The sequence below is a fragment of the Tamandua tetradactyla genome, chromosome 1, assembly GCF_023851605.1.
Source record: "Tamandua tetradactyla isolate mTamTet1 chromosome 1, mTamTet1.pri, whole genome shotgun sequence".
Lineage (NCBI taxonomy): Eukaryota > Metazoa > Chordata > Mammalia > Pilosa > Myrmecophagidae > Tamandua > Tamandua tetradactyla.
The window spans coordinates 197,430,458-197,445,422 of NC_135327.1; the positions used below are offsets into that span (position 1 = coordinate 197,430,458).

General features: G+C 39.4%; 1 protein-coding gene and 1 long non-coding RNA gene across 5 annotated transcripts in view; one reads left to right on the plus strand and one right to left on the minus strand.

The window, feature by feature from the left end:
• Positions 1–14,869, minus strand: part of LOC143674739 (uncharacterized) — a 38,116-nt gene extending 23,247 nt beyond the window's left edge. The window contains exon 1 of the long non-coding RNA XR_013171193.1: positions 14,670–14,869. This is a non-coding gene — a long non-coding RNA (uncharacterized LOC143674739). The remainder of the gene's footprint in view (positions 1–14,669) is intronic.
• ACTR3B (actin related protein 3B) overlaps positions 14,485–14,965 on the plus strand; it is a 215,728-nt gene continuing 215,247 nt past the window's right edge. For all 4 annotated transcript variants that reach the window (XM_077150823.1, XM_077150833.1, XM_077150804.1 and 1 more), the window contains exon 1: positions 14,485–14,701. In XM_077150823.1, coding sequence (XP_077006938.1) covers positions 14,658–14,701 — 44 coding nt within the window. In that variant the 5' untranslated portion in view covers positions 14,485–14,657. The remainder of the gene's footprint in view (positions 14,702–14,965) is intronic.

Sequence of the window (14,965 nt, forward strand, 5' to 3'; positions counted from 1 at the left end):
TTATTCCATATGTTTTACTCATCTGTTGATAAGTCTACCTTAGTTTTGAATGACAGTTTTGCCAGTAAATTATTGGCTGGCAATTTTCTCTTTCAATAGCTCATGTATATCATACCACTGCCTTCTGATGAGAAATCAGAACTTAGTCTTATTTTGCATCCTCTGTATGTGGTCAATCATTTATCTCTTGCTACATTCATAATTCTCCTTTTTTCTTTGGCATTTTACAGTCTGAATAGTATGTGTAATGGAATGACTCTATTAGGATTTATTTCGTTTGGAGTTTGTTTCACTTCTTAAAAATGCACATTTATGTATTCAGCCATTATTTCCTCAAATATTCTTTCTGCCCCTTTTCCCTTCTCTTCTCCTTCTGAGATACCTGCAGTGCATATTTTTGCGTGCTTCATGTTTCCAGTTATATCTTTTAGACCTGTTTAATTTTTTCTATTCTTTTCTTTATCTGTGCTTTTGTCAGTTCGAATTTGGATTGGATGCTTTGTCTTCTAGCTCACTGATCCTTTCTTCTGTCAATTCAAATCAGCTGTTGTATGCCTCTAGTATATTTAAATTTCTTCTATTGTGTCTTTCATTCCCATAAGGTCTGTGATTTTTCTTTACATGCTTTCAAATTCTTTATGCTTACCCAGTGCCTTCTTAATATACTTTATCTCTTTAGCCATCTTCTTGAGTTTATTGTTGGATTTAATTGAACATCATTGATTAGTTGTTCCAAATTCTGTATCTTCTCTGATTTTTTAACTTGTCCCTTTATGTTGGCCATATCTTCCTGTTTCTTAGTATGACTTGTAACTTTTTGCTGATATCTAGGCATCTGCTTATCCTGATGGGATTATTCTGAAGGTGAATTTCCTTCTTGTGCTGGTTTGAAATGATGTATGGACCCTAGAAAAGCCATGTTTTAATCTTAATCCCATTTGGTAAAGGCAGCCATTTCTTCTAATCTCTATTCAGTATTGTATCTTTGAAACTGTAATCAGATCATCTCCCTGGAGGTGTGATTTAATCAAGAGTGGTTGTTAAGCTGGATTAGGTAGAGGCATGTCTCCACTCATTTGGGTGGGTCTTGATTAGTTTCTGAAGTCCTATAAAAGAGGAAACATTTTGGGAGATTCAGAGAGAGATTTGAAGAGAGCAGAGAAGAATGACATAGCCATGAGAAACAGAGAGTCCACTAACCAGCGACCTTTGGAGATAAAGAAGGAAAATGTCTCCCGGGGAGCTTCATGAAACAAGAAGCCAGGAGAGAAAGCTACCAGATGATGCCATGTTCACCATGTGTCCTTCCAGCTAAGAGAGAGAGAAGACCTGACTGTGTTCGCCATGTGCCTTCTCACTTGAAAGAGAAACCCTGAACTTCATCAGCCTTCTTGAACCAAGGTATCTTTCCATGGATGCCTTTGACTGGACATTTCTATAGACTTGCTTTAATTGGGATATTATCTCAGCCTTAGAATTGTAAACTAGCAACTTTTTAAATTCCCTTTTTGAAAAAGTCATTCCATTTCTGGTATATTGCATTCCACCAGCTAGCAAACTAGAACACCTCTCTTCTCAAGGATTTTGTGGTTGATTGTATTTATTTCAAGGCTCTTCTTTGACAGTTGTTTCATCAGTATTTCCAAGCCAATACAGGGCCAGATATCCATGCAGTGGGGTGCAGACTAGATCCAAAGGACTTTGGGGTGAGGGTCAGGAAAGACTCCCAAAAGTCCTTTTTTCCTTCCACTTCCCAAGGCTGCACTTTCCTGGCCTGCCCAGCTGATAGTATTTTTTGGCAACCTATTTCCCTCATCCCTCCAAAAGCAGGCTATTTTTGATCTTTTACCAGTCCACCTCTGACATGGTTAAAACAATAGCTCAGTGGTTCCTGACTGGGATGTGCTAGAATGGCAGAATTCAGCAGGCTAAATTCACCAGCCAATAGCTGGACCAGTACTGGGCCATGTTCCCCTCTATATTTAGGGCAGAGTTTTCTATGATGGTCCCAATCTGCACAGCCCACCAAGCAGGGATTGGACTGCCAATGCTGCTTGCATTGAGGATGGGGGTTGCATGCTAGGAGGCAAAGATGGAATTACTAACAGTCTTTGACCACAGTTTCTCTGCATCTTTGTCCTGCACTTCCTGGATGCGGCACAGAACTCTCCCGGTCTCTGAAGCCCCAAACCATTGATTGAGACTATTTCTGCCTGTCTACTCACTGTTTTTTGGAGAAGAGTGGGCCCTGCAGCTCCCTTCTTATTTCTCCTTTTACCTGGAAGTCTCCAAGTTTCCAAGACCTTTTTTTTGGTGGTGGTGGGGGCAGGGTGCACGGTCTGGGAACCAAACCTGGATCTCCTGCATGGAAGGGAAGTATTCTACCCTTCTGAACCACCCATGCACACCTCCAAGACCTTTTATTTCTGTTTCTGAAATGTCTTTCCTACTCCTATTGCCCTGATGATGTTCTATGTGAAATATCTGAACAGTTCCTTATTTAAGTTCCTTGCATCCAGTCTTGCCCTTTCCATTTCCTCCACCCAGGAAACTAGACAAACACACATGATTTTTCCTTCCTGAAAAATCTGTGGATATTTATTTTTATTTATTATAAAGTACAAATGTTGTAACATAACACCATAGGTTTTCCTCATTGATCTCATATCTTCTTTCTAATCTCATCTCAACCAATGTCCTCTACATCATATCATAGTGGATTAGTAGTCATTTTCTGAAATAAGCTTTTTTACCTTTGCAAATGCTATTCAGTTTTTTCCACTTTTTATTGTTCTGTTTGTCAATGTTTCTTCTTCTGTGAAGGTTTTCCCAATTCTCCTAATCAGAATTAATTGTTCCCTCTTCAGTGCTCCCTAAAATGTCCCTATTCTATGTCAGTATATTTAAGACAGACTTGTCTTATGGTATGTGTGGATATATGTATACTTTCTTGGAGTTCTTTACCTTTAGACCGCTATCACTTAGCCCACTGCCTACCACCTAAAAAGGTCCTTAATAAATATTTATAAAATGTATTCAAAATCTTTTATTTTAGCAGAGGGCAACTGCATCTTGAGGATGTCATCTGTCACACCTCCAACCAGGGAGAGTAATGTCTTCTGACCCTTCCTCTCCATCTATAACTGCCTCAGGATTTAGAACTCCCTTTTGGTCACATGTCCCTCTCCAGTGTCCTCAGGAGCAGTATCTCAACTGCTGCAAGCTCCTTTGGAGTAGAACCTACTCTTTCCACTTCCTCTCATTCTGCTTCTCACTTTTGTGCTACATCTATTTGTTTTAAAAGGTGATTTAATTCATGCTAAATCCTACTAAATTGTTATAGTGGGTAAGAGATTAATGTGTCATCTATCCAAGTTAATTGCGTTTTTTAAATACAGTTTTATTGAGATACACTCACATACCATACAGACCATCTGAAGTATACAATCACTGGCTTGCAGTATCATCATGTACTTGTGCATACATACCCACGATCAATTTTGGAACATTTTCATTACTCCAGAAAGGAAATAAAAGTAAAAAATAAAATCCAAATCCTCCCATACCCCTTATACCTCCCCCTCCACCTACGCTTGACTGATAGTATTGGTATGGTACATTTGTTAACTGTTAATGAAAGAATATTAAAATAGTCCACAGTTTGCAATAGGTAAATTTTCCCCATGTATCCATCTATTATTATTTTTTTAACATTCGTTCCCCATATTACTTATTTATTTTTAATCCATGTGTTTTACTCATTTGTCCATACCCTAGATAAAAGGAGCATCAGACACAAGTTTTTCACAATCACATAGTCACATTGTGAATACTATATCATCATATAATCATCTTCAAGAAACATGGCTACTGGAACACAGCTTTACAGTTTCAGGCACTTCCCTCTAGGCTCTCTAATATACCTTAGACTAAAAAGGGGAAATCTATAGAATGCGTAACAATAACCTCTAGGATAATCTCTTAACTCTGTTTGGAATCTCTCAGCTACTGACACTTTATTTTGTCTCTAGTCTCTCTTTCCCCTTTTGGTTGAGAAGGTTTTCTTTTTTTTTTTAATTTAAAAATTAAAAAAAAAAATACCAAAAACCACCAAACAAATGCAAACATTCTTAACTTTTGATCATTCTGTTCTACATATATAATCAGTAATTCACAATATCATCACATAGTTGCATATTCATCATGATCATTTCTTGGAATATTTGCATCTATTCAGAAAAAGAAATAAAAAGAAAACAGAAAAAAAAATCATACATACCATACCCCCCACCCCTCCCCCTCACTGATCACCAGCATTTCACTCTAAATTTATTTTAACATTTTCCCCCCATTATTCATCTTTATTCCATATGTTTTACTTGTCTGTTGATAAGGTAGATAAAAGGAGCATCAGACACAAGGTTTACACAATAACACAGTCACACTGTGAAATCTATATCATTATACAATCATCTTCAAGAAACATGGCTACTGGAATACAGCTCCACATTTTCAGGCAGTTCCCTCCAGCCTCTCCACTACATCTGGACTAACAAGATGATGTCTATTTAATGTGTAAGAATTACACATTTCAACTCTGTTTGGAATCTCTCAGCCATGGACACTTCATTTTGTCTCATTTCACTCTTCCCCCTTTTGGTCGAGAAGGTTTTCTCAATCCCTTGATACTGAGTCTCAGCTCATTCTAGGGTTTTTCTCAATCCCCTGATACTGAGTCTCAGCTCATTCTAGGGGTTTTGAGAAGGTTTTCTTAATCCCTTGATGCTGAGTCCCAGCTCATTGTAGGGTTTCTGTCCCTCGTTGCCAGGGAGGTTTACACCCCTGGGAGTCATGTTTCATGTAGAGAAGGGAGGGCTGTGAGTTTGCTTGTCGTGTTGGCTGAGAGAGAGATAGGCCACATCTGAGCAACAAAAGAGGTCCTCTGGGGGTGACTCTTAGGCCTAATTTTAAGTAGGCTTAGCCTATCCTTTGTGAGGATAAGTTTCATATGAACAAACTCCAAGATTGAGGGCTCAGCCTATTGATTTGATTGTCTCCACTCAAGCTAAATGCATTTTAATAGCAAGTTCTGAGAAAAAGGGGTTCTTAAACTCAAAGATTGTGGTTGTGATTAACACTATGGCCAGGCTACAGAGCAAGACATTTGGATGTGGGGGAGGAGACAGCAGGGCTGGAGTTGGGATAAGAGAGAGAAATAACAAACAATTATGATCCTCCAGGAGGTTACAGGCAAGTAAATCAGCAATTGCTTAAAAGGGTAAATAGTGCTATATCAGAGTAAGTACAGGAGGCTGTGGAAAGCAGCGGAATTGAAGTTAGGGAGCGGTGAGTGGGGTATGGGTGAGAAGAATAAAATTCAGGAAAGCTTCTGGGAGAGCACCACACTGGAAGCGAGCCTTGAAGGAGGTAATGGGGGAAGGACATTTGAAGTAGAGGACACAATGTGCATGACACAGTGTGAAAGAATGTGTTCTGCCCAGCAGGATATGGTCAGTCAGTATGTTTGATTGTGTGACTGCCTTCAGACCACTAGCTATGATGCTTCACACACTGGCTATTTAAGATAATTTATTAAGGGAGAATCACTCTATACCAAAGAGGAAGTGACTTGAGTTCAAATATATTCTGTGAGATTAGTTTGAATCATTGGTCCCTAGGAGAAGACACATTTTCCTTCTTCATTTTATACAACCAAGTGGACTGAGTAGAAAAGGCCTTTTGCGGGGGGGATGGGGTGATAGATATTCAGCTGAAATTGTACTACAAACATTTATTATCCCTCCTTCTATTCTATTCCATTTCATTCTACTAACTTATTATTATTTTTTTTTAATTACAACCACCTGCCAATCTCTGTGCTGGGTGCTGGGGACTGGTTCACAGATGAATAGGGCAGGATCCCTGTCTTTGTGCCACTGATTAGCCTTCATTTCTCACATGTTGGCCAGGAAAATAATCAAGGTGATGATCCTTGACTTTTACTGCTGGAAGACCAGGCAATAGGGGTAGCAACATAATTTATGGCATATAGTGCAAAATGGAAATGTGGGGCTCCCTGTTAAAATTTTTTTTAAAGAATTTCAAAATGGCTACAACAGATTGTTTTAAACAGAACTTGGAGTCCATCTAAGTGCAGATGCCTTTGCTTCTACACAGTTTACATGCCCATGAAGCTGGCCCTGCCATACACCATAGTCCTGCCCAGTGACTTGGGATTGAAGCGGAATAGGTAAGGCAGGAAAGAGGTCATAGTAAAAGAAGAGGAAGAAGAAGATAACTTCTAGTATAACTATCTGAGGCTCATATTTATATTAATCACCTGTAAGAGGTGCATTGTTTTCATTCGAAAGAATCTGTTTTTAGTCTGATTTCAGACAGTAAGCATTCTGATCCCTTGATTATTTTCAGAATAACTTCTCAGGGCCTTCTGTAGTTCTAGTTATTTATCATTATGTATAGGGGAGGATAATATTTTTTGGTTTCTATAATGCAAAACTGAGTCAGGAGAATAGCTGGAGAGGTGTAAGGAGGAAAAAAAAAAAGAAGTTTTGCTTTGGTGATGTTTGACTAATGATTACACTTTCCAAGACTGGCAAGCGAAAATTTGATTGGCATCAATTCTACTAGTTAACTGAGTTCTGAACAGTTGTATATTGGGCTGTGATAATGGATGTCTTTGCATCAGCAAGAGGGTTCACGTTTATTAAACCTCAGGGTATTGACACCTGTGGTGGGTCCATGGTAACCAGAATCCATCTCTATGAAACTGAAGGCTTAACAATTTAAAAGTATCAAACTGTATCGATGGTAACACCTGAGTGGTAAAGTAACTGTATCATAACAGCATATATTTTATATTTATATATGAATTATGAGATAAAAAATATTTGCAATCTCTTATTTGCCCACTAAAGAGAATTCTGAGAAGCATTTCAACTGAAACAAGTTTGAGTTATAACTGTAAAACTCCATTTCCTTCTTGGGAACAAAACCTACAGATTAGAGGACAGGAGTGGGCAGAAACGAAGAAACTTAAGAGCAGGAAGGATATGGTTTGAAAGGGCAGAGAAATAATTCTCTTACTGATAAGAGAAAAAGACTAGACACTGAAAGTGGAAAGGCATGTATGTGGGATGAATTTGAGTTTTGGGTGGGCAGGCTGAGAACGAGAGATGGTGAAAGGGTTTTTTTTTTGAGGTTTGCTGGATTGCTTACCCCATTCACCCCTCTTTGGTGTTTTCTTGAAATATTGCAGTGATGATATAGAGTACTTTAACTTATTTTAAATGTCTGTCCATTGCTTCTTTGAATGAAACTGGTTTCAACATAAGCACAAATGAGCCCACAGCCTTTTGCTTGTTGCAAGTGCAAAACAATGAACAGCTTACATGGGTACTAATTATTTCTAAATTGAGCTTATTTGTTTTTAAGACAGTAATGAGGTAATCAGCTTGGAATGACTGGAAAATTTTTCAGTGGTATTTTTTCTATATTTCAATGGGTTAAAAATTGAGAACTAATGAGGCCACCCTGGAATATTTGATTCTCATATATTAATAATTATAAAATAATAATGATAACAGAAACAAGAATAATAGCTATTATTTATTGAATATTTGCCATGTGTCAGGCACATAAATGATCTCTTCTTTTTTTTTTACACTAGCCCTATGAAGTAGGCACTATTATTCCTTGTATTCTTCCAAGAAGGAATCTGAGGCACAGAGAGTTTAAGTCACTTGTCCAAGGTCATACACATACCTAAAGATCAGAGCTGAAATTCAAATCTAGGTAGTTTGGCTTGAGAGCCTACATTTTAAAATTTTATCAATTTTGAATATTTAACTGTGAATGATAAAAGCTGTTATTCTGTCACCTTAGCACGATGACAAGTATGTCTCCTTGGTCACAAGGAAGACCTGGTTAGAGTACATGAATGGTTCAATCCAACTCTTCTCCACTAATGGAAAATGTCTTATATCTTACGTAATACTGAGGGCAGGTCTATTTTAACCCTGTTTTATACCTTAGTTATTATCACAGTAGCCAGAATAAAGCTGTGTGATTTTAGCCCACATTTTAGTACACATCTAAAATGAAGAGAATTATTTAGGAAAGCAGCAGCTACACAAACAGGGCAGTAATGATGTTAAACTTCCCATTTTAGAGAGTCTAGTATTTTTATAGACTAATATGAAAACTCAAAAAAAAAACCCTTCTTTACAGACAAAGACACTAAACTCTTTCCTACAGACAAGGAAACTAAAGCTCAGAGATGTTAAATAACTCATCAGAAACATATCTAAGTTTCTGATTGGGGATTTGGATACAAGTCTGAAAGACTCTAAGACATGTGATCTTTGCAAGCCTCCATAAAAAAGTAAAATTAATTTTACTCATTTTTTTCCATATAAATTAACATAGTTAAAAATGTTTGGGGTGGGCCAGGATGACTCAGCAGGCAAAGTTCTCGCCTGCCATGCCGGAGACCCGGGTTCGATTCCCAGTGCCTGGACAGGCCAAAAAAATAAAAAATTGCTTCAAGAAAACAGTACGATTTTCTCTTCAACTGATAGCTTTTTGTTTTTCACTCTTGGAACACAGTGGCTATATGCTTTTCTGCATACTACTTTTGCTTAGAATTCATCTTGCACCTTGATAAGTTAAAGCAAGCATAAGAAATAGTAAAAAAAGACATGGAAACATATCGTAATTTCCCCCCTGATTTTCAAGTACATATTGTTGAAATTGAGTTTCAATTGGATGAAAAGAGAAATTTAGCAGACATGGCCCCATGTATTGCCTTCCTACCTGTTACTGCACACGTATCCATTCTGCTTATTACCACCTCTTTTTCCAAACACATTTGGCTCAAAAAAAAAAAAAAAACCAAATAAATATCTGGTGTAGATAGTCTGCATGTCACAATTTTGCTTCATTCATTCCATTATAACTACACCAGATGCCTGCTGTGCTGCTTCTAAAAATGTTCTAGAATGAAAATTAATAAGGAGAGGAGAGGCCCCTGGGAAGCCAAATCCTTCAAAACCTGTTGCTTGTGTGATTGCACAATGGCAAGAAACATTTGGATTTAGCTTTTGGCAGTATGCTCTGTCCAGATTGCTTGGAGTTCAATTACACTACTCAGCAGTTTCATTTTCTATTGGCAAAAGAATTTGATTTTTTATTGGATACTACTCAGTTGGTAGAATATATAGTGATTGCCTGATGTTAGTTCATGGTTATTTGTTACTGGATTTAGAAAACATTCAAGGTAAAGCGCTGAAAAGTAGAAAAGTATGTTTGAAATTGTGAAAGTCTGAAGGACTGATTACTGAGATCCTTTCTGGCTCTACCATATATTATACCTGTGCTGGTTTGGTATCACTTTAGCATTTTCCTATTTTCTCAAGATCAAATGAATTACAATTAAATTTTAATCTATTCTAATTTGATCTTCAGTTTCTTATTTGATTAGCAGAAGTATGATAATATCTACCTCATGAGATTGTTGTGAAGATTAAATGTGATGATGTACTGAAAATGCTCTGAAAACTAAGTTATACTGTAATTCAAATTCTCCATTTGAACTGGATAGGAATACTGTTTGCTAGAACAGGGGAATTTACTAAAATGCACTCAGTCTATTTTGTTGAATGAATAAATGAAGTGAATTTGAATTGAAATTGGAAGGATGAATGAGTCTTGGAGGATAAAGATGAGGTAGCTGAAGGAGAATGTCGAAGACTGAGAGGACTGCATGATGACCTGACGATGCAGAAGGTTTGAAGAACAGTGTCTGTGGTCTGCTGTGCCCTGATGTGTCAAGGGGCATAATGTGAGATGAAATTAGAAAGGTTAACTTAGGAGCAGATCATAGGGAACCTTAAGACCCACCATAAGAGTTTGGGCCAAATTCCATAAATAATAGGGAGTCATTGAAGGTTTGGGGGAAAGAAGAATGACATGATATATAAACTTTCTATATTTTGTAATGATACCTTTTACAGCAGTGTAATTTGTCCAAAAGGTGTATTGAGTAGGCAAAAGCCTGGAGACAGGGTGGCTGGAGCAGGGGTGTGGGGAGGTTTTGAATAGTTCAGCAAGAACGACAGTAGGCATGAGAAGCAGGGTATGGACACAAGGGAGGTGGTGAGGTTGAATGAACAGGACTTGGAAGCTGACTGGTGTAGGAGAAGAGTGAGAAGGAGGAATTGAGGATGAACTTTCTAGTCTGAGTAATTTTTATTAATGGAGACAGAAACACAGCAGAGTTGATCTGAATATGTTTAGTGTTGACGGGATTTCCTTAACTGTTTTGTGTTTTTTTGGTCTGTTGTCAATTCTTTGATACACTCCAGCCCATCAACTTTAGTTTGGATCATTTTTTTCTCACAGTTGCCAACACATCAGGGAGGTCCATTGAGCTCAGTGACAGGCCCTTCCTCTTAAAGGAGAATGCCAACTACTTGAAAGGAATGGAGTACTAATTTTTTGGTACTCTTTTCTCTTTGAATTTTCATGGCAACAGAGAACACACAGAGTGCTCCTTCTTACAGCTCTGAGATTTAAGACTCACGGAGTTGCTGGGTGGGCACTTTTTAAAGAAAGCCTTTAGTTTTGTGTTCTTTTTTTACTTCTTGGCCCAGCACAACCAGTTAAATGCAGGAAATGAAGATCTCATTGCCTGAGTTTTCATTGACTAAATTCCTTTGGATAGCCAATGTCTAAGCCCTGCTTATTTTGTTTTTAAAATTGTCTTCATATGCATAACCAGCATCAAAAAGTGTTCATTGAAGTTCATTTGAGAATGGTACTGGGATGTTATAGCACCCAGGATTGTAGTCATGAAATAGTTATACCATCTGCCATGGAGGGGATGCTAAATTCTATCCAGGAAGTGTTATGGTATCCATGTTTCTGCCTGTTGGGATGGGGCTGAGTAGGTCACTTTTGGGTAGAAACACAATCAAGAGATTGACTCTCCTGTGAAATAGAGCTGATTAAACCTTCCCTTCTATTACAAGCAGAGCACAGGGAGATAGGCTGAGCCACACAGAGTAAAGAAAAATATTCTGGACTAACAGGCATTTGGTAGCAGGCATTTTGCAGTGTATATTAGAGTGAGCAAACCTCATTTGCAATATAACTAATAAAAATTGTACTTGAAGTATCTCTTGCAGGATGTAAGGTTTATCTCTGTGGGTATTGTACACTAGGCACTATAAAAAGTGATGCAATAGCCTCTGATCTATAGGAGTTCACAATCATTCATTGACTGGTTACAAGGTCCCAGATGATGTCCTGTGAACTAGAAATATAAAAATATATAAAACATAATCCTACTCTAAGGGAGCTCCCTGTCTACTGGGGATTATAGTCCTGCAACAAATTACAATGCCATCAAATAAACACTAAAGTGAAAGTATGTATGATGCTTTCTGTGAGCACAGAGGAGAGGGATTAGATTTATGAAGTAAAGGTGTGCTTCATAGAGATGGTAAAGCTAGAGCTGGGTCAGCAAGGATGAGCAGGTTAAGTAACAATTTCAAGCAAAGGCAAGATTATGTAAAAAAGGCATAGGGAAGTGAGAATATATGGCTTAATTAAGAAAATTATGGGTGATGCAGAAACTATTTCGTTGTCTGCACAATGAACATTTGCCTCTTGCTGACCAAATTCAGCATCAGTCAGGCACCAGCTGCCATATGCTTCAAAGGACAGGACATCCCTCTCCAGCCTAAGGGGTTTGTTTTCAAAAGTTTGCCATTCACAGTACAACAGTATCCCTTGCCAATAACTGTTTTTTTTTTTTGCATAGGCTGGTTGATGAAACAAGCAGGGAAGCTGCCGGGGACTCCTGGAAAAGTCTTTCTTCCCTCTTTGAAAGATAATCAAGATGGGGAATTTCTTTTTCCTTTCTTTGTCTGTTTTAGTGCATGCAGCTGCTGTAGCCATCTTGCAATTGCAAGGGATGGGCCTGAGGACAAAGGCCAACACACAAGAGGTTGGTAGAACAGAATGTATAGGTCCACAATGATGTCATTGAATTGGTGGAGTTCTCTTAGAGTTACTGGATTTCCTATTACATGAGATAATAAAATTTCCTCATTGCTTATGCCACTTTTAACGAGGTTTTCTCTTACTGTGTATGAAAACATCTTAACTGATACCTTGAGGGTTAGTGGTATCTAGAGGAAATCATTGAAGTTAGAGTCTCTGATTTATTTCCTGTCAGCTGCTGACCATGGCCACCATTCCCAATAAATTCTATGCAAAATCCCTGTAAAGGAAAACTTTTTATTACCAGCCAGTTCCAAATTCCCTCAAAGGCGTATTTCCTGGTGAATGGACAATTGTTTGGGTTACCCAGGCTGCTCAAAGCAGATATCATGAAATGGGTTGGCTTTAAACAATGGGAATTTATTGGCTTACAGTTTGAGGCTGTGAGAATGTCTAAATAAAGGTGATGCTTTCTGCCTGAAGACCAATTGCTGGTGATTCTTGACTCCTCTTCCATGTGGCAAGGCACATGGTGGTATCTTCTGGTCTCTCCCTTCCCTTATAGGTTCTTTGCTTCCAGCTTCTTGTTTCCAAGGCTTTTCTCCTCTCTCTCTCTCTCTCTTTCTCTCTCTCTCTCTCTGTATTCATTTCAATTATAACGGACTCCAGTAATAGGATTAAGACCCATCCTGAATTAGGTGATTCACATCTTAACTGAAGAAGCCTCATCAAATGGTCTTATTTATAATGGGTTTACATCCACGGGAATGGATTACATATAAGAACATGTTTTTCTGGGGTACATGTAGCTTCAAACCACCACAAACATACATGAGCCTTGAGGTCCTTCTTGTTTTGTGCAGATTGTTTCCCATCCTAAAACACTCTCTCATTCTCCTCTGTCTAGTTACCCTCTATTCATCCTCTGGGTTTCAGCTTAGATACTATTGCTCTGAGAAGTCCTCACTAGCTGACAAGTCAGAGTTGGGTGCCCCTCTAGTGGCTTTCCAAGCCTTTTGGACTTGCCCTATCTTAGCACTTAATGAACTGTATTGCAATTGCCTCTTAACTGCCATTATCTCCCATAGAAACCGATGTCTTGGGAGCACAGACTGTGAGAATCCTGCTTACTGTTGCAAGCCCAGTGTTTAATATAGTTTCTGCCTTACAGTAAACACTTAATATATATTAAGTGACTGAAAGAAAATAAAAGACATCATGGTGCCAAGCCAACAGTCTGCAGTCCTAGAGTATATCTATGGCATTTTGGCTAGTGCCATGAAAAGTGGGAGCTGGGTAGGCATTGGCAAAACTCAAAGTAAGCAAGTTAGTGTTTTGCCCATATGGATTATACTTGGGATCCTATATTGGTATTCTTCTACACTGCTGCCCTTTCACTTTCCTCACATTTTCTATTTCTCTCTCCAGTTCCCCTGAAAATTTTCTAGGTCTGGGGCTTATTTGACCCTTTTAAGTAATATGGGAACAATAATGATTTATCCAAGAGTGATCAACTAATCTATTACTTCTCTTAGGAAAAAAACACAGTGCTTTAAATACCAGTTAAAACCACATAAAAATTACATGTCTCCAAAAGTTCATAAAAAATTTTCAAGAATTTATGATAGGGTAGAGAGCAGGAAGCAAGTTGGACTTCCAGTATCCTCATAACATAGTAGGCAGGTGTTTGCTTACTCTGATCCATGATTTCAGTAAGAATTTTTGGATGATAATTTTATCTTTGATACCTGAAAATATGGCATAATATTAACTAACCCTAAGATAATCTCTTAAGGCTGGCTATGCATATGCCTTGCAGATTTTTCTTTTCTAGAGGAAATTAGTGTTCTGCTAGGTATAATAACTAACAGTCGTCTCACCTGCCATGCTGGAGACCCGGGTTAGATTCCCGGTGACTGCCCATGCAAAAAAAAAAAGGAAAACTAATAGTAAATTTCTTCAGGGTGAAAATTATTCATTCATTCAACATTTGGGTGCTTCCTATATATGTGCCAGATACCATGCTAAGCACAGGGTAACCTGTGGTGAATAAGACAGACATGAGCCCTGTCCTAGTAGAGCTAACAGATCAGTGGGAGACAGACTACTAATAAGTAGAAAAAGTTTGCTCTAAGTGCATGAATGAAAGCAATTCATTGCTGAGACAGAATCAGGTGTGGGGTGGAAACCTAATTAGGTTCCCTGAGAAGGTGACATTTGAAGTGGAACTTAAAGGATGAGAAGAAGCCAGGTCTCGGAAATGGGGTCACCTTCACCATAAATCAGTCAAATATAAATACCAATCTCTTCGGCCACAAGGGTACCATCCACAACGTATAAGCACAGAAACCTCATACCAGCACTAAAGATGGCGAGAGAGGGGAGGGGGGCATCCTTGCGCCGTGATTGGCTAGGACAGAGGGAGGAGCGTCACGTGGCTCTGCCGCGGAGCATCCGGGCTCCCGAGAGCGGTGCTGCCTCTGGCTACCCGAGCCGCGGGAGAGGCGGCCCCGTGGGCGGGGGCGAGGCAGTGGGACCCACGCGTATAAGGCCGGCCGCCGCGATCGTAGCGGGGGTGTTCCTGGGCCGCTCGTCTAGGCCGAGCGGTGCACGCCGCGCCCGGCCTTCCGAGCATGGCGAGTTACCTGCCTCCTTGCGTGGTGGACTGTGGCACCGGGTAAGAGCCTTGCCATCTCCATCCCCTCAGTCCGCTGGACACCCTCATCCCTGTTCCTCCCGCTTGCTCTGGTCTTCCAGTTCCACAGGCGTTGAGCAGTTCCTTGTGGCCTCCCTCGCGGACCCTGCAGCCTGAGGTATCCCGCCTTCTCCCCTGGAGGTAGAGGTAGCTGAGCCCTGGACTCCCGGCCTCAAGCCGTCTACCCACCTGTGCGGATAAAGGCGGCGGCATCTCCACCCTGCACATCTCCTACCCCTTTCCTTA